Below are 27,433 nucleotides of genomic sequence, written 5' to 3' on the forward strand. Positions count from 1 at the left end.
GAGCAAGAGAGCATTTGTTTATGTTTTAAAGACAGAGGAAAAACAGGGATTGATATTTCTAGCTTGTTCTTCTCCAAATTTCTTGCATAAGAAATAAAGATTGCAGTAAAAACTATAGATAACCTTTTTAAAGTCCAGCTGACTACTGAGTAGCTTTTTGTTTTAACAATGTACACACTTACGAGTTCAGTTTTAAGATTCCAATTTTCTGAACCTTGATGTATTATGTATATACCACTTTTTTTTTTTTGTTCGTAATGATAGATAATTAAGGGTGATTTGTATCAATTTTTACTCACAGAGCTAGATTTATTAGCAACAGAAAGTGATGCTCTTTCTCATGCATTTCTGTCATATCAGTCTACTGTTAAAGCCGTATATCCTGGCCTTCTCTTCTTGGTAGTGCTGATTAATATGTAATGTTTTGTATCTACCTTCTATACCTGGGAAAATAAATTTCCCAGTATTTATATTGAGCACAGGTTATTCTGTTACCTGCTAAGTGTGAGATTTGTTACTTTTCTGGTCATTTAGTAAAATTGTGTGGCGAATGTTTATTGGGAAATTATAGTAGCCACTATTAAAAATGAGGAGTTTGCCAAAAAACTTATTATTTGTAACATGCTGCATTTTACTGCTTCTGAAATAAAGGAAGTACATGAGCTCCATAAGTGCCCGTGTCCAGCTCATTCCAAGACAGCATGCATAAATCTTCTAAATCCTGGTTTCTCTCAAAGTATAATGGCAATTTGTAATGAAGTTTTCTCTGAAGAGTGATGGCCAGTGTAACCTAGGCATCTTTAAATGGTTTAGAAATTATTTGTAGTATGATGATACGTACTTCAGAACAAGGTAATTCTTGTAAGAGCCTACTGATGTCACTTTTAAAAAAATAATTTCCACTTATAAATTGAAATGGATCAGATTATAATGAGACTACTTTCTGTTTTCCCTCAGTTATAGTAGTAACAGATCTTTAGTGAACTTAGGCGTTCAGAAATAGAGCATCTTGTAACTAATTGATAGAGAAATGCACGTGCAAGTAGAAAATTATTCTTGTGCTTATTTTTATCCTCAGAATTTTAACAGCTGCATATTTCAATTATGTGTGGCTAATTAGAAGCCTAGCTTAAAGGCACTAGCTTAAAGGCACTGCTCTTGGGGTTTTAAAAAATACATTGGGCTATTTATCACAAGAATGAAATTCTGAGTCTGTTTTCACTTTGCACTACTTCTTCCATGTTTCACTGCTTCTTTTTTGCCTGGAGAGATGAGGCATTGCCTTCAGTTGTATTAGGTTACTCAAGCTTGTTACTCAAGTGGTCTTTGTTCATAGGCTCCTTTTTTTCAGAGGATGCTAACCCTGCCCTGTAATCACTTTATTTGGATTGTCAGACTGTTAGCCTCTTAAAATCCAGAGATAATAGATTTTTTTTTTTCTGGTGTTAGTATTTGCTTCAGAGAGTTTGGAGGAAATTATGATAGTGATCTCCTAGTGCCTCGAGGCAGAGGTGAAGTTTCGAAGTCTTACATAAATACCACTGTTTACTGGTGGACCTTGAGCAGCCACCTGCTTGTCCAAAAGTCAAGCTTTTATTCTCTCTGTTGTCTCTTACAGTGTTCTCTGAGGGCTTTGGCAAAAGCATCAAAGGTTCTCTCCTAAGCAGTGGATAAATTGTGAATTCACTCAAACGGTGTGTAGCTTTCCTTGAGCCTTTCCTTTGGGCTTTGTCAAGAGAGACATGGGTTTTATGCTGCTGTTGGGCTGTGTGTTCTGAATGAATTGAGTCTTTGGACAGCTGCAGGGACCAGCTTTGCACCATGATCTGGGCCTTGAACTGTCACTCGGAAGCAGGGGGTGGAACTGCTTTGTTGAAGATAAGGCTTTCAGAAAGGAGAACTCAAGATGCTTTCTCGATTTATATAAATCATGCTTGAAAGAGCAATTGCGATGTCAGGTGAAATAAAAGAGCATTATGTAATGGGTCTTGAAACATCTCCAAGCTGAAGTAATCAGGACAAGATTCAGTCCAGTTTGCTGACAGTTTGCTTTCTGCACCCTTCCTTATGGAAAATCTATTAAATTTCACTCCATTTTTAACAGAAGAGGGAGTGGACTTAGTGATTAGCAGCTAATGTGATAGCAACAGCTTTACTACAGAGTGAAATGGTGTGTGTGACAATGTGGGAGTATGACTTTTTTTTTGTTCCTGAAACTGGTGAAATATATTGACTTATAGAACACATTAAGTAGGATTTTGTCAACATTTGGAGATAAAGTAGAAAATTCAGCAAGGAGAACACTGTAAAAAGAATTTGAATTCTTTTCAAGGCTCTTTAATGAACCCAGTTGCTGGTTCTAAATAAACACCTATAAATGCAATATATTTAGCTATTAGTGGAGTTCAGACTAGTTCAGAAAGGCATTTTAACTTGACTACGGTGGGAGTGTTGGGGTGGGTTTTTTGTGGGCTTGTTTGGTTTGGTTTTGGTGGTGTTGATTTTTTTTTTTTTAGCCAACTTTAAGAAAAACCGCTTCTGTCCTCAGAACAGTTAAGGTTTGTGTTCTTGGTGACCAAACATGCTTAATTCCGCATTGGCACTTGCTCTGTGCAGTTGGAAAGTGTCATTGAATCTTGTGGGGTTTTTTAAAATTTTTTTTTATTTTTAAGACATTTTAAGACCATCTCTTTTTTTTAATGCACTAAAACCAAGCAAATAACTCACAATAAGCGTACAGAAATGCTTAAGCAAAGAACAAAACAACAATGCCAGATTCAAACATGATTTGAAATGACATTGGTAGAACTTTATTTTCACTTTTAGAATCCTGCTTAAAAAATGTGCTCTCTCCTGTGCACAGATAACCATTGACTTCAAGAGGGAAACTTGATAAACACAGACAGAATCAGGTCCACAAGCACTAACACCCTTTTTTGCTAAGTATAAAATACATATGTAAGCATTTTCCAGATGATTCAAATGTTTTCATTGCCATTCTCTGAACCTGGATTTGATGTGGATATTTAAAAGAGTCATTGCTTACATAGCAAATAGGGAGGAATAAATGTTTTACAGTGTGTTTATTGTGCATGACCAGATGTCGTGTTATCATGCTGCATTATTTTTCTTTGAGATTAATAGTGCTTTGTCTGTCTCCCAGATGTATGCGACACCTGCTAGTTTAATATCTGTCTAGGTCATTGTTAAGAAAGTCTCTCCACCCTATCCCTGCTGTAACGATAGATCCTGAATAATGACTTTGCTCCAGTTTATGCTGCTTGGTTTTCATCGTTTAGAGGATACATGCATTGGTCCGTGGAGCTGTAGGAAAAGTCCTCAGCTTCCTTCTTTCTCTTCTGGCACTAAGAGTGTTTTTGAGCCCAGTTTTAGAGTGGATGTGAGAGCCGAAGCTGTTTCCTGGTTTGGCCAAAACCTCTGTGCCAATGCAGACATCAGGATAGAGAAAAACATATCTGTCTCTTCCACCTACTGCTTCTGACAGACGGAAAGAGAGGTGCAAATTTCTTTTGCTATCCCTTTATCCTCTTTGTGGTGTTTCTGGCATCCATTTAGCTCATGAATAACTGCACCACTTGTTTCAGATGCTCTTCACAGGGTCTTGCCAACAGCAGCGCTGTGAAATAAGCGTGGTTCATGTGAGGTGTCGTGGCTCCCCACTGGGCTCTCAGTGGCAGCGCTGAGCGATAATAACATGGTCTTTTTGTTTTCACTCTGCTGCGGTTTAACAAGCCCATGTGTAACAGCAGAGATTAATTCAGCATTCTGTCTGCTGGCTTGGGACGGCATTACAGCATTACGTAGTTTAGGTTTACTATTATATCATGTAGTAGGACTTCTTATTCTTACTATTATTATTATTATGGAATAATTTGAAACAGGAAAGCTTCCAGCCTGCTTTGCTTGCTTTGGGAGGTTTTACCTCTTTGTAATTAGCAAAGTAATATATAAATTTAAGAATCTTCTTGTGCTGTGTAGTCTGATCTGTGTAAGTATTTTATCTGATTCCTACCAGGATAACAGGGTTTAGGGTGGTGGTGGTTGTGGTAATCCGAGATAGAGTTGGGCTTGAATCAGGAAAAAGCTCAACTTGCATCTGAGCCACATTAGTTTAATTCAAACATTCCTAGGGGTGTTTCTTCTTTTAAGCAGTGAGGGAATACATGCTATTGCTGGTCCATCGTAACGGAAAACTTGTTGTGGTCCTTCTCAAGTCCACTCCTGAGAATGGGGGTTGCCTTTGCTGTCCCTTTGTAGTAGCATTGGCTTCTCTGCTGTTCTCTGTATGGGATCCTCAGAAATGCTGCTGGTGGTTTAGAAAAGATTTTCCTTTTCCAGATTATTGCACTCTTAGGTTTCAGGACTTCTTGCATTCATGTCCTGACCTCTTGGCTTTTTCTTGCCCCATATTTCCCTTTTCAGTGGGAGGAAGGGTACAAAAGAGAAAGTCTGAGCAGGATTTTCGAGGATGTCTCACTGTACAGTGGTTGCCTCATTTTTAATGTGCTTTTGAAGCATTCTGTGCTGATTGACCAAAAAACACTGGTTTTGGGTGTAATTGTAACATTTGGTTTTCAAGGTGTAATGAGTTTCCACTAGACAAGATTTTAATTTTTTATTCCTCATGAACCAGGATCTGTTCAACCCTGTTCTTTTCAAGTCCCTCCACTACCAACGCAAGTCACATGCAAAAGATTTGTTTTGCACCCTAGCTTGCTTTGTACTGCTAATGCTGCTGGTGCAGCACTTCATGCTTCTGCTCCTATTGCGGGGTCTCAATCACACTGTACTCTCTTGTAATGAACACAGAAAATTCTCCTACCTAGCATAAAGTTTCGAAGAAAGTGCATAAATCTCCTTTGTGCAGCACTGCGCAGAGATGGAATCTTATTTTCAGTATTGTGGCATCTGCTGCGTTGTAATGCTCCTCCTGCAGTAATTAATTCTGTTTTACTTTAATACTGTGGTCTAATCCACACAGTCCAGATTACCTGCCTTTGCAAAGAATTAAAAAAGATGGGGTGAGAGATCCATGTGAAGATCCGAGATGCACAGGCCTGCTAACCTCTGCCATAAAATTCCTTCAAAATTGCTGTGGAAATGCAGTGTAGGAGTTAGATATTTGCTCTTGCTGATGAAGCTGGCATCTGTATTTGCTATGGTGTAGTTTAGTGGGTTTGTTAATTAGTTTTAATATGGGATTGAGGCTGCTTCTGCTATCTACAAGGAGATAGGGACTAAAGATGCCAAAAACGAGTTGTCATTGCAGCTGCTTCCACTCTGTGAAAGAGATGGAGTGTATTTTTTCAGGCTCAGATGAGTATATCTATGATGCAGGAACAACACTTGCAGATAAACGCCAACATTTGTCATTTGCATCCCGTTCAGACACGGTTCAGAAGTCAGTTAAAATTAGTCAAAATTTGTTCCCAAATGTTACATTAAAATGTGTCCTTTCATTTAATGACATATTTATCTTGAAGTTTGTGGAAGAGCATGAAGTTGCACATTTACTACAGGGCTTTAATAAGCTTCTGCAGCTAATTTTGGGAAATTAGAAATTACTCCATCTGCTTGCTGTTATTTAGAAGTGTGTGATTTCTCAGGTGTCTAGGTAAAAGAGCCAAGCTATTTTGGTGTGCACAGAATAAACTCACGTTCAAATGTCAATGTAAATTTTCAAGTATACCTTTAAATAAATTCACTCATTCGCAACCTTCAACCTTTTGTAAATTGAAATGATCTTTACCAGATATTAACTTGTTATATTTTAGTAAGCTTAAGTATCACAAGTGCTGAAAAGGAATAACATTTATATTAGGAGCAAACTTTTGAGATGTGGAGTTGCTTAAATTTTGATAAAATAGAAAATGTAAGTTAAATGAAACATTTGCTTCAATTGCAGAGCCATTCCATTTTTTATATTGGATGAATCTTAATGTGGTGAAAAAATCCTATTGAAAAATTGTTCTGTTCTGTGCTTCTCTCTTCAACGTGATATTTTACCATTGTCTAGATTTTCCCCCACTCAAAATATTATATTAGGCTTTAGTGTTTTAGTGTTTTAGAAAACTTTGGCAAAGAAGAGGCACTATGCTGCAAATAACTTCCTATGGTATTTTTAGAAGCTGAGAGGGTAAAGAAAAGGTCTGTAAGGGTGAATATTCATCAAAGCATCAAGCCTATTACATGGTCCATCAATGCAACCAGGCATCTTTGCTTGCTGACTCCAGCTAAGGCCAGCTCTGTGTTTCTGTGTTTTGCTGGGCTTTTTTGCTGATGTGAGGAGCTTGGGTTTCTGCTGTAGCTGTGAAATATGCCCTTTTCATATGTTCAGCAGAAAGTGTATGGATCGTATGGATCCTAACTTGCTAATATTTTTAAGGCTTTACAAGGGCTGATGTGAAGTACCAGCTCTCTGCTGAGCCTGTTGGCTGAAGTGTATTTCACTTTGAGTGTGAAAGGTGCCTTCATATTAGTGATATGGTTTTTCAGGTCATGTTGGAGGATGTATATAATTGGTGTAAACAAGAGTCTTTGTATTTTTAAGTGTTACAAACAAAACTCACCTGTGTCAGGGCAATCCCAAGAACAAATAGGGGCTGGGTGGAGAATTATTTGAGAGCAGCCCTGTGGAAAAGGACTTGGGGGTATTGGGGGACAAAACCAGACATGAGCCAGCGACGTGCAGTCACAGCCCAGAAAGCCAAACATGTCCTGGGCTGCATCCAAAGCAGAGTGGCCAGCAGAGTGAGAGAGGGGATTCTGCCCTTCTGCTCTGTTCTGCTGAGACCCCTCCTACAGTGCTGCATCCAGCTCTGGGGCCCCCTACATAAGAAGGACATCGACCTATTGGAACAAGTCCAAAGGAGGACCACAAAAATGATCAGAGGGATGGAGTACCTCTCCTATGATGACAGGCTGATAGAACTGGGTTTGTTCTGCGTGGAGAAGAGAAGGCTCCAGGCAGATACTGTCACAGCATTCCATAATAATGGGGGCCTACAAGAAAGATGGAGGGGGACTTTTTCTGAGGTCCTGTAGTGACAAGGGATTATGTCTTTGAGTTGAAAGAGGATAGGTTTAGGTTAGATATTAGGAAGAAATTATTTTCAATGAGGGTGGTGAGGCACTGGAACAGACTGCTGGAAGAAACTGTGTGTGTTCCATCCCTGGAAGCCTTCAAGGCTAGGTTAGATGGAGCTCTGAGCACCCTGATCTATTGGAAGGCATCTCTGCCCATGGTGGGGAGGCTGGAACTAGATGGTCTTTAACATTCCTTCCAACCTAAACCATTCTATGGAAATAATATTGTGTTGTAGCTGAAAAGAATGTGCTGGTTGTCATCCTCTTGCACTAGGCTCTCTTCAGGACTGGTGGTCTTATCTATGAATTACCCATCTGTTCTACTAGATTACTGCCAGCTTTTGGACGTTATCTGGCTTCTGTGTACAGCTTTCCAATTCCATGTCCTGTTCCACTGCAGGCAGTGCTCAGGTAAGAGATGGAAGCATTTTGTTTGCTGGGGGATCCCAGGCTGTTGCTGATGGTTGAAGTGGTTTCTGTATGTATCCTTGCAATTCTGGCACCTCCAAGGTAGGCATGATCTGCTGTGAGCATGCTTCTACCTACAGTGAACCCAGGAGCGTTTGCCTAGCTGTTTGTGCTTGTGGGATGAAAGCAGTGAGGAAAACTTATGGAGTTGAATGAAAGTGCCTGCTCTGACCATGTCGCTCTGAGTGACAAGAGGTTTTGACAAACAGCTCCCTGGGCCTTCCCCTCTCAGGAGGTCCCCAGAGAAGCCTGAATGATTCTTACATCAAGAAAGCATCAGGTTTTACTTCCTTGATAGATACTTGCTTGGTTAAAAAAAACCTAAGTGATGGGTGGGAGAGAGGAATGTAAGAGGAGGACTGTGAGTAACTTTGGTTCAAGTGTGCCCTGGCAGGGAGAGCCTTTGTGGCTGGGCATAGCTGTCATGGCAGCAAACTGCGTAGATCCATTTGATTTGGGGAGGATTTTTCCATTCTACAATCCTGGAAGAAATACCATTTGTCATAAGGATCTTCAGGACAGGATAGTAATGCCTGATAGGTCATTACTAAATGTCTGAGCACTGGATTAGCTCAGACAAGATGTTATGAGACTAAATAAGGAACCAGCTCTTTAATCTGTGGTAAAATTAAATGCTTAATTTTGTTCCTACTGGATGTTTTAGTAGCGTGGTGCGGGGTTTTTCTGTTTGGTTGGATGTGAGAGTTTTGTTGTGTTGGGGTATTTTATTTTTTTTTTCGTTCCTGCATTCTTTCCAGTTTTTTTAATGCTTTGTCTTTCTTTCTCTCTTTCTTCCGTTTGCAATTGTACAGTTATTTTTATGATGCCCTTTTTAGTAAGTAAAGAGTGTCTGCTGCTGATTTTTAGCATCTGTAAATAACTTCCATTGTTATTTACTCAAAGAGAGAGCTAATGAAGGAGTGACTGTGTATATCCTGCCTAATGATCTCAGGCAATTCAGTTTAATCATGGGTGTTGCTATTTACTCTGCAAATGTTTTTTTAAAAATAAAAAATACCCTACATAATACATTATGGAGGAAAAAACTGCATATTGAGATGACCATACAATGTTCATATATATAAAAACTAGCATAAAATTCCTAAAATATTACTTGAAATAGCTGATTCAATAACCAGCTTCATCATTTATTATGTGTGTTGATTTTATTCTGTTCCCATTGTGAACCTCAGAAAAATATAATGCTTATTTGTCAGTGATTTCGGTGTCCAGTGGGAACCTGTGAAACACTGTGGTATGGAGGTCATCAAGATTCTTAATTTTCTTGTGAAGTACTTAACCCTGCATAACAATTCTTAAATTGAATTGTACCCAGTGCTGACTAAAGGAACACCACAATATAAACATAAAAAAATTATGGTGTAATATTTATTTAAGAATAATTTTACAATGAACATAAGTCCCAAGGCAAGTAGGAAATCCTGTGAATTATTTGGTACATTACATGATCTGTGTAAAAAATGTTTTCTTTCCCTTTATTAATTAAAAAAAAGAAAAGAACCCCCTGTGTTTCTTTATAGATTTACAGAACCTTTTATATATGGCTTTAGCTTTTAATAAAGGATTATGTCTATTTCAATTTTATTAAGACATTAGTCTATATTAAATATATCTTTAATTTTATTGAGGCATTAGTGAGAAGTTGAAACAGCCTGGCAGCGTTCCCCCCCCCCCTTAAATGCGAGTTAAATGTTAGCACACTAGAAAGCTCTTCTCCCACCCCAAAGCCCTTGCTACCCCTAAACTCACCAAATTTATACTGCTGCAATGACCATACAACCTGAACTTTGCTGAAAAATACTAGATAAACTTCAGTATGAGGCAAAGGAGAGGGGAGAGAAGGTCTTATAGGTGAGGGTTCTTTTTTTTTTTAGTATAGAGGACAAGCCCCACTATGCATGAAAGATATTTGGCTGAAAGTTTTAGATGTGTTTCAGCTTAATAAGAATACTTGTTACTGCTTATGTTGTATTGGAGGATTAAATTAAAATTTTATAGGACTAATGAATTCAGACTATTGCTTCCAATTATATTTTGACAAGGTTTGTGTGACCTCCTTTCCTCTGTATGAGTTATGAGCAAAATTATTGGAGATCACAGAGAATGAATAAACTTTAGAACTAAAATGCAAGTAGTTTATTTCTCTAAATTTATGTTCATAGAAGTCTATGCAGTTTTATGGGAGTGTTTGAATGGAACATGCCATACGTATTTCAGCTCATTTATGTTCCAATATGCACACATCTAGGGAAAAGTACGGAACTTGCTTATCCTGCCTATCGAGATTGTAGATTTCACATGGTTCTTAAAAAGAGAAAGGGGGGAGACACCCCACTTCCCCATTCCCATTTTATTTGCTTTCTGTAATAAACTATGGTGTTTCTTGAGCATGTTGGGCTTTACTTTGTATATAATTCATGCTGTCACTGTGCCTAGGGCTTTACCAAAGCTAATGAATAAATGCATCAGTTATAGCTGCACAAGAAACCAGTTCAGCTACAAGGCTGATTCTGAATTATATCAAGGAATGCTTGGAAAAGAATCAAGTAAGCCAAAACACATACATATCTAGGATTTGTAAATTTTCAGATGGTGATAAAGCTTTCAATATAAAGCTGCTGCTTCTTCCAGTATAATGCACTGTCCTGCATTTGGGCCTCTACTCCCCTAATGTGCAGTAAGTAGGCTGCAAGCCGTGAATGCGGTGGGAGTCAGGTTTGTGTGCACAGGATTGGAGAAGTCTCTATGCTCTTATGCCTGGCTGATATCTTTCTGGAAAAAAATAATGGACCTTACATTGTTAAGTCCTATCTCATACAAGAAAAGGCTGATTAACTCATTTATATGAGGATTAAGTAACTGGCTATAAACTTCTGTAAAAAAAAAAATTAGATTTGGAGAGTAAAAAGATTACCAGACCTTAAAAAGCTCTAAGTACACAAAAATGTTTCCTTATATGGGATTAAGACAGAAAATATGACCTTATACATTAGGGTGTCTGCAAAGTACAAAGGGATTAGGAAGGAAGTTCTGTGATAGGCTATTTTCTTTGCATGCTGATCCAGAATGGATTTTGTTTATTTGAAAATATCCTCCCATAGTCTCCTGTACTAACCATGGACTGAGATGTAGCTGGAAAAATCAGTGGGGTCTGATCCCTCCTATTGCATGTGCAGAGGATTCCATCAGTATTGTTAAAGATGATCTGATTAGGAATGTATGGGTATGAAAGCACCAGGAGGAATAAATTGCAGGAAGAACAGGGCTATAGGAGGGAGCAAGTCTAAATGCAGCTTTTCCTGAGCCCTGGGTTAAGGGGCAGTGATAAGACCTTGGTGGTTCTCAGGATGGAAAGATTGGTCACTGGCAGCTCCTGAAGGCTGGAAGAAGCCACGCAATGCTGCCTATGGCTGCCATCCCAACAGGAAGAGGACTCATCCTGTGAGCACCTTGGCTCCCAGATCATCCTGGGAGGCCATGGGTGGACACCAGTGACACTCTGACCCTGCAGCCTCACCACTGGGCAAGCTGCTCTGACCAGTGCGTTTTGGTGCTGGTGAATGTTTGGGTATGAAAGCAAGAATGTGAGTGACTGAAGGCGGCTTTGTTTAAAAGCAAACCTGCCTTATTTGCCTGTGAGTTTTGCTACAGGAACACAGCGATAATGGAGCAACGTTCCCTACATAGCAACTGGCATCTGCTCACCAGTGAACCATTGCATGCATTTCCCCTGACGTAACTAAAGATTATGGCAGTCTTATGGGGTCTCGGTGGGGTGTTGCATATGTTTTTCGCAAATATCCCATCTGTGAGCAGTTAAGTACTGGAAAAACACTTAGAAACACAAATGAAAGCAGAAAAACACACACAGAGAAACTCAATCACCAAGATGTTGTTATGCTTCTTCAGTGCATTGGTCCTGGAGTGCTGCTTGTGTCAGTGGTGCTGCCTGGTGGGTGTGAGTGGGGTTTGAGGAGAGAGGGGGGTTTATTGGTTTGTGTCTTCCTGCAGGAGACCCTTATGCCATAGGTATCAGGTCAAAGCAGTAACAAAAGTTGCTCTGGGTTTTGTTTTAAATTAAAAGAAAGGCAGAACTTTTGCTTCATCTTCCTCAAATGTTTGGGAAAAAAAGCTGGGGATTGCTTGTGGGGTTTTCAGGACTCCATTCTTTTTGTTTGGATAGGTACATGGTACTTGAAAAGTTAAGTCTGGAAAGAAATTATAAACACTCATGTATTTCACAGCCATCACTGGTCTAATCAGTGTGTAACTTAATTTCTTGCTTTGTGTTTTCCACTCCTTGCCATGAGTCTGGTGAATTAATAGGATAAAGAAATCAGTGGTTTGACTTGTACCTCCATTCAATAACATCTGTAAAGCAAGCTACTCTTCATGCATGAAGAATCCTTTTCTGTCATTGGTATTAGGGTCTGGGAAGTCTTTCTAAATTTGGGGGGTTCTCAGTTATTCTTTAACTTGGGCTCTCACAAGGTTCTCTCATAGGCATGAAGATGCTTTTTTCTGCCAACACAAGATGCAGTTTGATGTTTATAATACAAATGCAAGGTAGCAGAAGTTTCCCACATCCGTACAGGGGTCACAATAAGGCCATGGTTGTGTCTGAGCCAACATGCTGATTATTCATTTATCTTGTGATCTTTACAGCTTCATAATAAATGCAGTTGTGAGGTAAAATGTGGTGTGCACACTGTTCCCCCAAAGCTGCTGAAGTGTGTACTGTGGATCTACTTGCAGTGTAGGGAAGAAGTCTGGGAGACTGGAGACTGTAACACAGCAGTAGTATTAGAAAAGTTCATTCAGTAGGATGCTTGTGTAAGCCATACTGTACCTAGGCAGAAAAATGTTTGGCATCATACATCAGTCTGGAGGAGTAGACTTTACTGAAGCACATAGACAGTGGGGAAAAAATGTATGTTGTTTACATGAATTGATTTTGATTTGCTGTAACGAAATTAACTTGAAATTCGATTCTTAAAAGTGTTAAATGTATTTTCACCAGCAGTAAACTGATAATTTATTAGTCTGAGTCTAGTCATCTGTTCTTTTAGCTGCAGGGATGTGGGCTGAAAATTTTCTCGAGTAGGAGAGAGATCTTTTTAAGTCATTCTATTGGAAGTACATCCTACTCATGGTGAACGAATTCAGTTGTCTGGAAGATGCTATGGATGATCCATCCAATACTGCATTTATTATGAAGACATAAAGATTGCAAGGTAGATGAATAATTAGCATGCTGGCAACCATATGAAGTATCAGGCTTACTGGCTTTCATAATTTTTTTAAGTATTGCTAATTTTTGCCACAAATTAACATATTTAATTTAAATTCCTTTAAAATACGATTTCCAACAACATCAAAGAAATTTTCTCCATCAGGATTACTATTTATTATTCACCAGGATTCTCAAAGAAACATTGTATTGTTTAATTTAGATCCTGGAGGAGGGTGAGGAGAGACCAAGCAGAACCACCAGTGTTAAGTCAATGTATCATTTTTTTATTTGAATAGAGAAGTTTATTGTTCAGCTGGCTTCCTGCCACATGTTTCTATGCTAAGAGGACTCTCACCATAGAGTTAAGATAACTTGAATTTCATAATGAAGATACAAACCAATGACTAGGGGACTAGTAAAAGAATAAGTGTTGCTTTGTGAGCACAGCTTTTCTCCTGAAATGCTTACGAAGTGATGTAAGATGTAAAATGCTTACACATTTTACAGGCTAGTCTTGCAATAAAAAAGAAAAGCAACTATAAAACGTGGCCATCAAATAATTATAAAATACGGCTGTTAATAGAAAAAACATTTAACATGCATATGGCATTGAAACAATATTGATTTATGCTTTATAACCCACAGTTACTGGTATAGTGTTATATTTCCTCCACATTTTAACAGTGACAAAATCTTGCTTTCTCACAGGGTTAGGAAAAAAGTCAAGCTTTTACTCAGAAAGTAAAATTAAATGCTTTTTGATTTTCAGTAGTTGAGAAACTTCACAGTTTAGGTTACAAAATAAATCATTACCCAATTAAGTGCTTACACTTATTTCTTTCTTTTCCTTCAGAGAACTGTGTATTACAGAACTTAGTTTAGAAAGTTACTGACTCCAGGCTTTGACAATTGTGCTTGCTCCCACTGATAAAAAGTGTAAGCCTCCAGACTGTGGTTCATTTATTGCAACTAAACTTGGCTAACTTCAGGGTCCCAGTCTGTAGGGATGGCGTAGCATTATTTTACCTGAGGGAGAGAAGGTGTGGTGGACACCAATGGCTTTGGACAGGAAAATATGGAGCTGTGTTTAACACAGAATGAAGAAACTTCTCCTTAAGTAAATGTCTGACTCTCTGCACTGAGTGGTACTGAGCAAAAGCTGAAGATGAGAAAAATTTCTTACTCTGTGGTGATGCTTATCAAATGATGTGCAAAATGAGTTCCAAATATGGTGGAAAACACCCTGTGCAGCCAGACTTTTGATATGCTTGGCTCCATTCACTTTTGAATTTAATTAATCTAGTTTAATTAAACTGTTTTTTTAAAATTGTGTTTACTTTTGCTAAAGGTGTAAGATGTAAGCCTAGATACATCACAGTGGGGAGAAAAATAAAATAATTTTGTATTTTAGAGAAGATTTCTCCACAAATGTAATTCTTGGCCTTGCTTGGTGCAGAAAAAAAAAACATCTTTGGCCTTTTAATTGGGAAAGAGTTTTATGTGAAATACTACTTAAAATCAATCCTGTCGTTTTGATTCTTAGGATGTGTAAATCCTGTCTCTCTATGACAATTACATGTTTGTGGACAGAAGTATTAACATCCTTAATTGTTGCTCTTGCTTGTGATTCTTCATGATTTATATTCTTTACTTTTCATGGTCTGGAGGACTGAACAGTCACTGTATATTGCACAGATACTGCCTTGCTATTGCAGTTTCTGGATCTGGAGATTTTATTCATGTGCTGGACTCTTGATGGTGAACTTGGATGTACCAGGTGGCTGTGGGAGTTGAGCTGTTCTCACAGTTTATGTGAAACTCATCAGTATTTCTTTGTTAGTGTTTTGCCTCTCTTACGGACTACCTGTTTTGCTAAGTTAGTATTGTGAAGCTCTGAGTATACAATGTGTTTTCAGAATCAGAAAGCTGTAATAGTGTCTTTGTTACTATGTAGTATCATTTTTTTCCATTTGTTCTTTAATGCTGTGTTGCAAAACATTGAGCTGTGTTTGGACTCTTTTAGTGCTATGACTGTTACGGGCTTTAATAATAATCTCTCAAACCTTTTTTGCGCATAATTGTTTTTTCTGGCAGTGGAAATCTGGCAAATGGTAGGTCATTTCATTTTAAAACAATCCTAATGTTTGTAAATTGCCTGAAACACAGTTGGTATTAAAAAAAATAAATAAAAACCACAAGCAATTATCTTTGCCTTTTGCTATCCAAAATAAACAACAAATGCTAAGAATCCTTTTATTCTAATTACTCCATTTGGCTGTTTTGAAATAATTGATGAAATATAATTTATACCTCTACGAAATCCTTATATTAAAAAGTGGTGTGATACCTTTGAATGGAAAGGCATGGCAGTTTCTATGAATGATGTGTGTTACCTAAAGCAGTGTAGCTTTCATGCTCTTTAGCTCTGCTGACTTATTTCATACAGACTAATTAGAGCCATTGAGCCTGGCTTCAATGGGGTTTTCAGTTTTGGTTGTTACCTGTGCAGGATATCTCAATTACAGCAATGTTGAAGGTGTGGTACATCAACATGCTTTATTAAGTAATGTATTTGCCAGTGTTGAATAAACTTTAGAGCCCCATCAAAAATATATCCTATACAGTAGTCCCATTACAGTAATATTTCTTGTGAGGTAGTTGTTTGAAACTTATTTTGTTCTTGAAATCCTGTCTGATCAATTATGGAGCCTGTGTCCAAGACAGAGAATCTGGGCGATCAAGGCACAAGGGATTTATGCAGACATGGCTGTATGCTAAATAACAGAATCTAGATCCATGGACCTGTCAGCCATACTCAAGTGAAGCAGTTGCAACACTTCTGTTAGATCCCTACTTGAACAACTTTGAAGTTAAAAACCAAAACAAAACAACTCAACCACTGTTCTCCCGAAAGAAAATTCCCAAAACTACAAGACTCAAAGAAAATCCACCAACACCCCAAAACAACAACAAAAAAACTACAATCAAAACCAATTCTAGCCAAAGCATCTATTTGCCCTACTCGAGGGACATGCTAGGAGCTGTTCTGCCTCAGACATCAAATAGCTCCTTGAGCTTCATGGATGCTAAGTGAGAGGGAGTCTGCTGTTATCATACCCGGGCTGCTAAAAAATTGTTGCTATTTTTTGGGGATGGAGTATGCATGGTGACAATTTCAGACAACATTTTACTGGTGTTCTGTTGCTTCAAGTACAGACTTTTTAGAAGGGTGGATACACCACTGACATGTAAAGCATGTCTGTCCCCCTGTGGCAGTCAACCCTAATCGTAGATAACGGCACTGACTAACTGCACGTGCAATAAACACTTTCCTTAGTGAAAACCAAGGCTGACAGAAATTGCTTAGCCTTGGCAGATGAGATTGGCTGGCTGAGAAAAAGCATATCTGGACTGAATCTTGGATAGAAACATTGCTTTCATATTTCTACTGTGGAAGCCTATAAATACTAAGAGGATTCTTGTGCTGGGGGCAGGGGAAGGTCACAAAATTTAAGTATGGTATTTCTAATTTCTTTGAAAATAAGTGACCACAAAAAAATTGACATTAAAAAAAAAAAAAAAAAGAAAAAGCCTGCATTGACTTGAGAGTGTAAAACCTTTGGTTTGTAAAATTGTGTTTGTCAATGGTGTGAAGTATTTTGTTTGTGTTTTTCCTAGTTTAGGAAATTTCAGGGAACTTTAGTATCGTAATCAGATTTCACCTGCTGAAAAATTTGGCTTTACAATATGTTTAATGAATATTTATTTAAAATGGACACAGATTTTATCTTTAGGGTGCTGGTTGTATTAATCATTGTTTAGTCAGGTTTCTTATAGCAGCCTCAAATAGGGCGCTGTATTTCTTACAATGGCTTCTTAAAAAGCCCTGCAAGGTATTAGGTCACTTTGCTGAAGGTGCGTGGGGTGGTTATTTTCCCTTGGTTTGCAGTCTCAGTGTACAGGAAATGAAACCATTGCTGCCCACCTGCCCTTCCAGAGGCAGACTAGATTCTTTCAAGCTTGTGCCTCTCTAGTTCAGAGCTTCTCTCATGTAGATGAAAGAATAACTGGATTTTCATAATTTGCATGTAAACCAGAGCATGAAGAATGTCATGGGTAATAGGCTGAACTCCCAACCTGATCAGAGAGACCTGCCTGAACCAGCAGTCTCCACATAACTCTAGTAATGCTGCTCTCTGGTTTTGTAGCACGGTTTTGTGAAACATTTGCAACCTCACGTGTCGGGGCACAGAGTTAAATATTGTCACAATATAATATGTGTGTATGTCTTCAAGTATATGAGATTTGCTAATTCTTTTACAAGCTTCTGTAGCAGCTGTGTAGCAACTGCATCCAGAAAAGGGAAAATAATGAAACAGATCTCTGTGTGTTCCAGTCTGTCTTCTGTAAAATCATGAACAGAATATATCCTGTTTACATCTCCACTAGAAGACATGATTATTTGGGCTTGATACTGTTATCTGGAAATATTCTTCTAAAGAAAATGTAGAGCTAAATAATCATTATATTCCATAATTTTATCTCACAAGTAAGCTTGCTTAACATTTCAGACCAAGTCCTGCAGACCAGCCTGAAATGGGTGGTAGTGGAGATTTTTTATGGAAGAGCATGTTGAGCAAGCTGGTATTTTCTTGATTTGGTCTCAGGCATTTAGTTTCCTGTTAAATGGAAGATGCCTTTTCTGAGGACATGATCCTGGAAGGAAAGGTCAGGTGTGTCTCTGCTGCAGTGTTGAGGGGCAGGAGGAATTAATAGCATTAATGAATTTGCAGTAGTTCATAATAGCTCATTAGTAGCAGTCTCATGAAGTAAGCTGTATGTAAAACTTTTTTTCTATGATAAAGATGATCTTCTTACAATGCTTAGATACCATTTCATTATAATGACAAGTAGTAATGCTTAATTTGTACTATATAAAGAATAAATTACAGAAGTATGACCTGTACAAGGCTTTAGAAAGTCATCACTACAATTTCTTAAATAAACTTTTTTACAATACAGGTGGCATGATGTCAGTGGTTCTTTACAAAATTCTTCAATTGCTATTTTTTAAACTTTAACTTTTAATTTAATGGTTTAAAAATTACACTGATTTTAAAGATGGAAATATCTTCAGAGGATAAAAAATTAGCAACTTTTTAATGATAAATTTTAGCTTTCAAAGAAATGTAGGAATTGTAGGCACAGATAATTAATTCATGTTTATTTAATGTTTACTACAAGCTAGTTATAATGGAAGTTCTATTACTTTTAAAAAAATAGATATATAGAAGAATTTAATTGGGTTTTTTTTTTTCATTGGGTCCTCAATTGTTCTTAAGAGAAGTAAAACCTTTCACTTTTGTTTGCATTCTCTGCTGCTACAAAATTCTTGTTCCTTTTCTGTTATCTCTCTCTTTCCTTTATCTGCTAAACATTGGGTTGCCTTTGAGCCTTTGAGTTTGGATAAATAGCCGGGGTTTCTTTGTAAATGGTAGAGAGACTGATAGTCGGTGCAGCCTATTTGTTCTTCTGAAAGAGAAGGATGGTATTTTGCAGTTGGTTATGTCTGTGTTTCACTGCCCCTGCATTAAGCACAAAAGAGATTTTCTTTCTCTTTTTGGCCAGAGGTCTCTTTATGTTGATTTATTGATTACTCATTGGAGAAACAGATTTAGTTTAGCTGTTACTCAGAAATATTACACAAAGACTCTCATTCTCCTCCACTACTTCCCCCATTTTTGGGCACTTTTGATATTTTGGTAAAATACTGAAGTATTTTACCCATTCATTTTGAAGGAAAAGTGAACTCTTGCTGGTTTTTAGAAGCAGACAGAAGTGCAAGTGGAGACTGTGCAGAACTAAAATTTTGTTACACAAAGACTAGGCAGCAGACTGCATGTGCTCATGTGTCCTTAATGGATCTGGGACGCAGGTCTCCATCCAGACAGAGAAATCTGCTTGGCTAACCTCCATGTCTCTGCAGCTTTACCCAAAGATGTTTTTTAAACTTTTCATCAGTTTGTGTGACTGTTAAGTAGACAAGTGCACACTGTTAATGAAAATGAACCAGAACTGGACATCCTGACTACTTTGTGATTCAAAGTTTCCACCCTCCAAATCACATTGGGATGCTAAGTCCTTCTGCGAAGTGTAAGACATGGTTGTCTTGTTTGAGAAGGGGTTCTCCTGAAATTGCAGATCTCTTGGTTGAATGTGGCCCTGAGAAATCTGAGGTTCCACTTGCTTCAAAACCAACACAAGATATATTGTATGCCAAAAAGCAGTTCAAAGTTCCCTTCCATTGGAAATAGTGGCCCTGTTGGTCTGTTAATTGTATTGAGGTATAATAACACTGCTAGATCCCAAAATAAAAGTGGGTGGTCTGTAGTTCAGTTGTTCTAGCTTAGCATTTGCAGCTGTGGCATGGGGAATGAGCAGAAGGGATCAGTGCTTTGAGTTAATGTGGGATGAGACAACCTTTGTTGCCTTCTCGTTGAGGGGCTTCTTCACAATTCAGTTTCCATTATTTTTACCTTCTTGAATATTTTCTTTTTGCTAGCCATAAATGGTAATTTGTATACAGAAAAGATCCTGCTGACTGCAACTGCTTTGTACTTTTGCTGAGACCTTGCTGGAGTTTATAGTCAGCAGTTTTACTATACTGAAATTAATGTTTTATTGCTTCTTAATGTACTGCATGTATATCTTGTGGCACAGTTGCTTGTTACTTGCCACTTCTTAAAATTAATTTTTTCTTTGTCTTGCTCTGTCATTCTCTGTAGAGAATGGTGCTTGTTCTCTGCAGTTGTAAGTGAATTGTGAGACTCTGCACCCTGAGCCATATTTCCTTCACATTTGTTTTGCAGCAAATGTTTTAGATTGCCTGGCATCTTCCCCAAACCAATTAACATTAAAATCTGTCAAGAACAGTTCAAGCAAAAGAACTTAGCCTCTAACGTGTCAGACTACAGTGAGCAATTGCATTTTTGAAAAAAAAATCAGACAAGCCTCTCTGCTGTTTAAATTATTATTTTATTTAGCTGTGATTTTCTTCTTCTGTAGTGTTTACTGTCTGGCAAACGTATTCCCTAAACATAGGCAATGCTGAAGAACAATCTCTATTCCAAACATTTTAGAGCCTATAATCTCCCCAATCAAATACCTGTCAGAGCCAGAATCAAATTTCTACAATCTCATTTTTCTCAGTCTCATGAAGGGTAGAATTACTTCTCCATCACTGTAGGGAAAACAAGTAGGATTGCTGTTGTGGTGAGGGAGGGGTTTTTTAATGCCTGTGAGTTCTCCCTCTCTTCTCAATGCTCAAGTTGAGCCATTCTCCAACACTTCAGATGTGGTTGTGGAAGTTGAACTGAGAGAGTGTCTTACATGTTTCCATGCTGTATTTACACGTTGTTGAGCCATAAAGTAAGGAGAAATTTTAATTCATTTTTTTGCAATAGCAGCTGGTTTTGTGGTGGCATCTTGGAAGTCAAGTTCAGGATAGTATTACAAACACATAAGAGAGAGAGAAGCTTCTCTGTGGAACTGTGCCACATGTGTCATCAGAGGTGGGCAAGGGGTGAGCAAATTTGTTTAAAGTTCAGTAGACAAATGTAGTGTCTTGCAGTGTCCCCTGGCAGTAGTGAAAGCTGACAGCGTCCTGGACTGTGTTAGACAGAGGAAGTGTTCCTCTACCCTTTTTGTCAGCACTTGTCAGAACCCACCTGGAGTACTGCATTGAGATTTCAACACCACCTCCCCTCTTTCTGCCAGCCCAGTTCAAGACAGACATTGAATGACTGGAATATATTCAATGGAGGGTGACCAAAGCAATTGGAAACTGAAGCATACATCCTTTGCAAAGATGAGGGAACGGAGCTCGTTCAGCCTGGAGGAGATGCTTGAAGGGGAGGATAACCTAATGGCAGCCTTCCATGGCAGATAAGGAGGCAATCAAGTGAGTAGAGCTGGGCTCTTCACTGAGGCGCTTGGCCAGAAAATGAGACACCGTGTACGTAAATCAAGACATAAGAGGCACAGTCTTAAGGAGAACTATCCATTCACTGTGAGGATAATTAAACATTGAGAGAGGCTGCCTAGCAAGGCGGTGGAATCTCTGCCCTTGAGATTTTTCAAGTCCTGCCTGACAAAGCCCTGAGCAACCTGATCTGAATACAGAATTGACTCTGTTTTCTGTAGACTGGAGTAGATGACCACCTAATTCCTTTCCAACATGACTTATAATTTGATTCTATGAACCAAGGAAGATCACCAAGGAAGATCCTGGGAAGAAGAATATTTGCTGTCAAAGATAATGGTTTATAGAAGATAGGCCTACTTCTTTGTAGCTGATCAAGAAAAATATTTCAAATCATTTTGAAGAGGCCACATTTCAGGTTTTTGAGAGACTCATCCCTCTGATCCCCAGAATTATGCAGTGTTCCAAAAGTATAGCAGTGATCAAGAAAGTACAGAAAGCTGAAATAATTATCAGGGTAGGGCACAACTTCCCCGAGAGGGGTGGTGTATGTTTGGGATCTACAGGCTAGAGAATGGATAACTGAACAAGTGTAAGGTAAATCACAGGAAATATGCAGGATATGAACTTGGGGCTCTTGTCTTTTTTCCACTAGCAGGCAAACATAGTCATCAAATGCAGCAAACAAGAAACAGGTTGAAAATACAAGCCAGTGGTTCACCCCTAATAAAGCCAGTTGGGTGGGACTGCTTGCTGCTGCTGTTAATTTAAAAATAAGTCAATAAATAAATAACCTTCAATATGTTTTTAAAAAATGGAAAAAATAATGGAAACTTAAAAAATCAGTTACAGGTGGTCTACCATAGACTTGACAAGAGTATGTGAGAGAAAAAAACCTAGTTTTGATGAACACTGGAGACATGAGAGGACTCTGTACCTGACTATTAGTACTGCTGTGCTCTGATTAAAGGAATAGTCTATTACCTAAGTGTGAATTGTATCAGCTCAGAATTTCCCACATTTGAAAACCTTAAAATGGCATCATGTCACAGTCTGACAACTGATCAATAATTGATTGATTAATATCAATGATCTAAGAACCTGGAATGGTCATAAAGGCATGAAATTAAAAGGATGTATTTACTGGAAGAGGACGCAGAAGGAGTTTCCTCCTTGCTGCTGGTTTTGTTGATATTCAGGAACCGTTCATCATTCAGTCTGGGAAAAAGTTTTTTATCACTGTATCTTTTCCACAGAGTTTTCATCCTTTTGTAAGCTGATTGTCCTCTGATTAAGAAAAAAACCTGTCCTTTGAAGATGTCAATAGGCATATCATACATGTAGGGGTATTTACAGCAGTAACTTTATGATGCTTTGATGTAATAAGGTCAGAAGGAAACTATTTCAGACAGCAAAAAAATTGTAGTTGTAGTACTTTGTCCTTTGGGCAGCACATCAAGCAGGAGTGGCATGTGTGCATACACATACAAAGTATCTAATGTTTAATCACATTCAATAATACCCAAAATCCAGACTTCACTGGACAATCCACATAGCCAACTGAAGTCCAAATGCCATGAAAGTGAGCTTTTTAAATTAACAAAATGCCCACCAACCAGTGCAGTTGGTGGGCAGGATGCAGTAGTCTGTAGAAAATACCCAGTACAGAGTCAGGAGTGTGTAATTTAACATAGTGTGCTTGGGCACTTCAAATGAGCATAGGGTATGAGGGTATTGCAACAAATTTATGCACTGTAAATTTTTCTCAATGCGTGTGGGATTTTTAATCATCGCAACATGTTTCAAGAACTGCAGATAGAGAATTGCTGTAACAGCTTCCTCATATTTGAATAAATTTATGTGAATAGCAAATACGTGATGACTGCTTCAGAAGTAGGAACAGAACTCCAGAAATACTAATGAACTTCCAGAGCTTTATGCACTTTTTTCCACTTCAAATTTGATGTATATTGAATCTGTTTTGTGAGTACAGCATCCAGCCTTGAAGAAGTGTGTGGGTGGGATGCAGAGGACAGTGAAAGGGAGTACACCCCTGACTACATCTGCCAGGAACGTGTTTTATAAAACAAAAACCTGGAACATGAATTATATTCTATATGAACTTTTCCAAGTAAGGATAGGCTGTGTCTTGGCATGCTCTTTGTTGGTGTTTGACACTCAGTTCTCATCTTCCCTTTACTGCTGAAACAAATGTTAGTAGTCACCACAGTGTGCCTGTAGTTGGAAGACGCTTGTTTCCCACGTGCTGCATTCTTTGTACTGAGCTACATCTGGAGAAACCAGAAAGCATCTCTGTATCTGCAAGTTTTAAACTGAAAGCTACTGTTAGAACAGTCTTTACATGGCATGGCAAAAAGTGATGATATCTTGTATTTTAAACAGAAGAGACAACACTTGGAAGAGACAAGTACCTATGTGTGTATACTACAAAAGCAAAAATGTGATGCTATTAAGCAAATACACTCTTTTGTTCAGCTGGTTTCGGTCTTACATACTTAATCATCCATTTAAAAATCCAGAGACTTAGTCAGAAACAACGGATTATGTCCATTACTTGATCACAGACGTTCATAACTAAAAAAGTTTTGTTTTTATGTATAATTAAGAGCACCTAAATACAGTTAGTCCATCTTGTTTACTTTATATTAGTTGAAAACACTCACAGTGAAACTAAATATTCAATGTGTGTTGTACCATCTTTACTTAAAACAACAAAAAAAAATGCATAAAAAGGTTATTTCCTAAAGCTGTAAGCGCATAGGCTTGTGTTCAGCTGTGAATAATCAACTGGCAAACACTCCACTCATTTCTAATTTTGGCATCCTTTATGCAGCTGTGTTATAAAAGAATCTGTTAAAGATTTTGTATTACTTTTATCTGCCTTTGTATTGGTGGTCCCTAACCTCCACATGCAATGACAAGTGTTTCCACTCAGATGGTCCTATTTTATTTGTTTGCATCAATTAGAATTGCTTTTATTAAAAAGACCAAACAAACAGAAAACCCCCAGCAAACACAAAACACACACACACAAACCCAAACAGAAAAAATAAGAATTTAATAAGTAGCCTGAATGATGTAATGGGAATTTGTGGGAATACTCTGAAACCATTTAGAGAAAGAAAATTAAGTATTCTGAACAATGTCATGTTTCACATATGCAGTCTGTTAGTGCTGAATGATCAAATGTTTGTTTTGAAACATTTCTGGAGATAATGAAATTGTATCAGAATGAAGTTGATGAAATGTTTGTGACAGACAGGTAATGTCAGATGTGCCTGGTGACTACTTCTTCTCAACCAGTTCATATTTTGTACATGTGCTAAATGGCAAAATAGCTATCAAACTTCTGAGTGTTGCTGGTACATTAACAAGTCGATTTAGACAACAGGAGATGTTTGAATGTATCTATCTGCCACAAAAATATCTTTATCATAATTTATTAGCGTGGATCAAAACTGGCATCACTGTGTGCAGGAAGATGACTTCTAACTCAAGCAAATGTAGTTTGTTTTCAGAGCCTATAAATCTATGTACAAGTAGTCCTAAATAATGCAAGTGCTGCTCTAGAATGCAGGGGAAGGCACAGTGAAGCAATTGCTTAACGATGATGTTAATCAGTCAGTGCAATGATTCTGTATTTACTGATTGTCAGAAACATCACCAGTTTCAATAACATGGTGAAAGTCATTGTTATGCTGGAAGAAAACTGTCATTCTGCATGCCCATGGCACCCATTTCTGGAAAAGGGTCAATGAGACAGGATAAACAGTAGGTACTGGGGGCACTCATTAAATATGTTTTGGTTTGCATTTAGAAATTAGTTGCTAGAGGACTCTGAGACATTCTATTTGTGTTCCAAGCTTCTTTCCTAATTTGCAAAATGACCATAGTACTTGAAGTGTAAATGGCTGTGTCCACTTTACAGGAGTTTATGGTAGTAATTGTGAGAACTGAGAACTGGCTCTTTGAGACCATTCAGGTCAAAGCAAAGCAGACATGCTTTGAAGTCCTTTGGTGGCATGGGTTGAAGTTTTGTGTTACAGTGAATATGTTAGTCACAAGGAGAGGAAGACTGTGAGTGGTACTCCTATGCCTCCATCAGAACTTCTGTCAGCTGCTGGATTTGTTTAGAGGTGTTTTAGAATACAAACCCTAAAAGGTTTGCAATTTAAGATGGTGGAGGTAGAATATTCTTCCTAGATCAGATTATTTCACTTTTTTGTCATTTCAAACGCTGTTTAGGATATGCACAACCATCAGCTGAAAAAAAAAATTATTAAAAATACATTCACTGTTAAACACGGTCATGTCTTGTTTCATAATTTTATGAAACTTCAAAGCCATGCACATGAGAATATTCATCGTTGACCTCATACAGAAGCTGCTGTTGTATCAGGGCTTCAGCTTCTTTTTCAGCTCCCTCCTTGATGTCATTTATGATTGTGAAAACAGTGACTTATTGCAGAAATATGGTTAAAGGAATGCTTCAATATTTCGATGGAGGATCTTCAACTTGTAACAGGAGAACTGGAAATTATTGTCTTTTTTTGTAACTCCTTCAATCTTGACAGCAACTTTTTTGTTTTAGTGGTAAGATACATTCTGATGGCATAAACATAGTACTTTAGCTGTACCAAACAAGAATCTTTTGTTTCTCATATCAAGGAATAATATATATGGTTAAATTGCTTCCTATTTTGTTAAACCAAGTTTGAGGAATTGGTTTCATTAATAATGGAGGTATTAAAAAGAAACAGTGGGATTGCTGTCATGAGAACAATTTGCAGAAACAGACCTTCAAATAATACAATAGAGAAAAATCTTGGAAATTTATATTCAGAAACTAATTTAGTTTCCTCTTTTGCCTGCTTTCCCTCACTAAAGATTTGACAAAATTCTTGTTCTTTTGTCAACAATCACATCTTTAAGTGTTTTTTGTTCCTCATCATTAGATAATCATGTCTTGCATTTGTGTATATGTAGCACATACTGCTGTAGTACTTTTGTCTTAATCAGAAATGTCTTGACTTAAGTTGCCGGTTACTGCACAGGTATGACAAAAATCATCGTGTTGTTTAGGGAAATTTTCTACTCTGTTTGACAGATGGCATAGTGAGAGAAAGAGCAGGTGAAGAGATGTTATAGTTGGCTGAAAAACTACACCTTTCTGAGTAAACACCTAGTTTCAGGATTGCTTCAGTAATCAGTGTTTTGTTCTGTCCTTTTTACCTGATTCAGACTTCCTGGTGCCCAAGGAAAGATGCACAATTACTGTGAAACTTGCTTTTCTTTTATAAAAACCATTACAGAAGCATTTATTCTAGTACTAACAGTTTGTAAAATAGTTTAAAAATGTTTTATCCACGTGGAAAAGGGAGCATTTGTCTGTGAAAGTATGGAAGAGCTTGAATTTCATAGTTGCAAAGGGAATATATAATTAATATTTCCTCATTGCTACTATAATAGAAATTAAATGGTAAAACAAAGCATTTTCTCTCTGAAATGCAATTGTAGAGAAAAATCAGTTATGCACAATTAGCAGGTTGAACATCTGTGAGAAATTTCCATTTGATTTAGTAATCTTTTTGGTGAACACGGAGATATTGCAAATAAGGACACAGATGAGAAAAAAATCCCTAAGTATTAATTATCAAATATTTTAGTCAAATAAATTAAATTTCTTGAATTTTTTGCTTTTTCCTCAGCCTAAAGTAGATCACATTTTTTAGAAAATGCAAATATATGTGACTTCTTTGTCTAAGTGGTGGAGAAATTTGCTAGGAATGTCACGTTCTTCTGTGTTCCTTGCTTCTGGAAAATATTCCTCTTCAGAAGAGACTGCTTGTGTGTTTTAATGAGATGGACAATTGGGGTGGTGCTTGGGATGTTTCTTCTGACTGGCAGCATGTGCTGAAGGTGGGGGTAGGAGTTGCCACAAGCCATTGGACAGAAGAGGAAAGCTGAACGAAGAACCATTTGGTTTGAGAATAAGTTTGGTAGTTAGTTTCCTGCATGGAGGCATATCAAAGCTCAGAAACACTAGACTGATCTGACATGAAGAGTAAACAGATTGTACTTCTCTAGTTACATCTATTCTGAAAACAGATACACAGTGCTGAAATTGCTGAGCTTTGTGTGAAGACTGTGGAATTTCAATGTGAACTCCAGAGTTTTAGATAAATGTATTTACTCTCTCTGTAGGAAAATTGAAGGGTTCTCTTCTATATAAACAAAAAAATAGCATACCATACCATACCATAGAATTGTTCCAGATTCCAGGGACTTGGATGATCATCTGGTCCAACTACCTGATCACTCTATAGCTGACCAAAGTTGACTGGACACTGGAACAGGTTTCCTAGAGAGGTGGTGGTCATGTCAGTGCCTGAAAAAGAAACATTCGGCATTTGGTTATGTCCTTGATAATGAGATTCACTTCTTGGTCAGCCCTGACATGGTCAGGCAGTTGGACTAGATCATCACTGTAGGTCCCTGCAAAATGAACTATATCCTCCTCTCCCTTCCTCTCCCCTTCCCTGTCCTCTCCTTTCCTCTCTTTTTGGTGGAGAAGATGATGAGGTCATTACTCAACATACTTT

General features: G+C 37.9%; 1 protein-coding gene across 7 annotated transcripts in view; it reads left to right on the forward strand.

Annotated features, from left to right (window-relative positions):
- CTNND2 (catenin delta 2) overlaps positions 1–27,433 on the forward strand; it is a 640,288-nt gene that overhangs the window by 23,019 nt on the left and 589,836 nt on the right. For 3 of the 7 annotated variants that reach the window (XM_038129851.1, XM_038129849.1, XM_038129856.1), the window contains exon 1: positions 1,165–7,518. The exons of 2 other annotated variants lie outside the window; for them this stretch is intronic. In XM_038129851.1, coding sequence (XP_037985779.1) covers positions 7,353–7,518 — 166 coding nt within the window. In that variant the 5' untranslated portion in view covers positions 1,165–7,352. Of the gene's footprint in view, positions 1–1,162; positions 7,519–27,433 lie in introns of those variants that run through there. 2 more of the 7 variants (XM_038129848.1, XM_038129854.1) reach the window with 2 other exon arrangements.

This window comes from Motacilla alba, chromosome 2 (genome assembly GCF_015832195.1).
Source record: "Motacilla alba alba isolate MOTALB_02 chromosome 2, Motacilla_alba_V1.0_pri, whole genome shotgun sequence".
Classification (NCBI taxonomy): Eukaryota; Metazoa; Chordata; class Aves; order Passeriformes; family Motacillidae; genus Motacilla; species Motacilla alba.